Source organism: Morus notabilis, unplaced genomic scaffold (genome assembly GCF_000414095.1).
Source record: "Morus notabilis unplaced genomic scaffold, ASM41409v2 C11477207, whole genome shotgun sequence".
Classification (NCBI taxonomy): domain Eukaryota; kingdom Viridiplantae; phylum Streptophyta; class Magnoliopsida; order Rosales; family Moraceae; genus Morus; species Morus notabilis.
The window spans coordinates 1-1,280 of record NW_010387597.1 but is presented as its reverse complement, the minus strand read 5'-3'; the positions used below and the strand labels follow the sequence as shown (position 1 = coordinate 1,280).

Genomic DNA, 1,280 nt, shown 5'->3' with positions numbered 1-1,280 from the left:
TTGGCACCTAGCAGCAAAAACGTATCCTAATGGCTTTTTCTAATCATTTAAAAGAGTAGCTATCAATGAGCACGAGATTCTGTTCATGTTTTGGACATTGCATGAGATTCTGAGAACCAAAGACCAACACCGGGTCCTTTTTCCGAGCAAGTCTCTGAAAGTCAAAGATTACTCGCATAGCAAAGGGATATGATATGCCCATTATTATTGCTCTCTGTTTTGAGCTATTTCATTGATGAAATGACACTAAACAAAGAATGTAAGCGACTCCTGCATTGTTGATTTTCTAGGGGAAAAACTATTACTTCGACTCGCAATATGAAATAATTTTCACACAGAATTTAGATAAAGGTCTGATTGAACAGAAAAGAGCAAAACTTGGTCCAGAAGCTTACAGGAAAAATCACCAAATCCGACTATCTAATTAAGGAAGCTAAAATCACTATAAGAAACTAATGGAAAACGCTTCTGGGTTGACAAGAGATGAAATCAATAGACCTATAACCGCCACGATCATTGCCCAAACTGCAATTGCTGGGGGTAAGCAAGTAACCATCTGAGTATTGGAACGAGTGCAGTCAAAGCTAGTTGAAGCTGTTCTGAACTGTTTAAGCGAATGCTAACTTGTCCAGCTCCTCTGTTGTTCAAATTTGCACGAGCAACTAAGTTTGTGTGGCGTCCAACTGGAATCTGAGACTGTATATTGCATCCTATAGCAAGATCACCATGCCAATCCATGACAGAAAACCCAAGAGTTGATAGTGAGCGACCCAGCGGATAATCTTTATCTCTCAACTGTGCCTCAAGGCTGCCGCCATAAGCAACATCACCGCGGCCGGTCATTGCGCCACCAGTCATAACCACCTGAAACCGTTTATTGGCGATCAACTTGTCTTCCACTTTAACTCCAGCTGATAATGAATCTCCCAGGACTGTAACACTGATACCGGCAGTTGCCTTGTTCTTCCTAAAATTACTAAACCTCGTCTCGCTCCGCAGAGTATAAGAGATGTCTTTCCCAACAGTCTGCATATCAAATCCTAATGAAGTTGCTTTGCCTTCACCATGCTTTATTGAGCTCGCCACTTCCATTTGGAGATGGGCATCCTTCTTATCCTTAGAAACCTGGCCAGTAAAAGATAGAGGTATTTTGTTTTTAACCGCAAACATTCTCTCCACATTTATTCCTTCATAACCAACATCATGATCCCAGCCATGAGTTTCTAGGACAGGCCTCACAAGCCACTGGTTGGAAGAGTCGAGATAACGATACCGGTGGG

General features: G+C 42.0%; 1 protein-coding gene across 1 annotated transcript; it reads right to left on the bottom strand.

Annotated features, from left to right (window-relative positions):
* Positions 1–319: 319 nt before the first annotated feature.
* Positions 320–1,272, bottom strand: LOC112095301 (translocase of chloroplast 120, chloroplastic-like; the record flags this gene model as incomplete). The annotated part of the gene is made up of 1 exon (XM_024177002.1): positions 320–1,272. A coding segment is annotated over one exon (759 nt), but the record flags the coding sequence as incomplete, so codon positions are not given.
* Between the last annotated feature and the right edge of the window lie 8 nt (positions 1,273–1,280).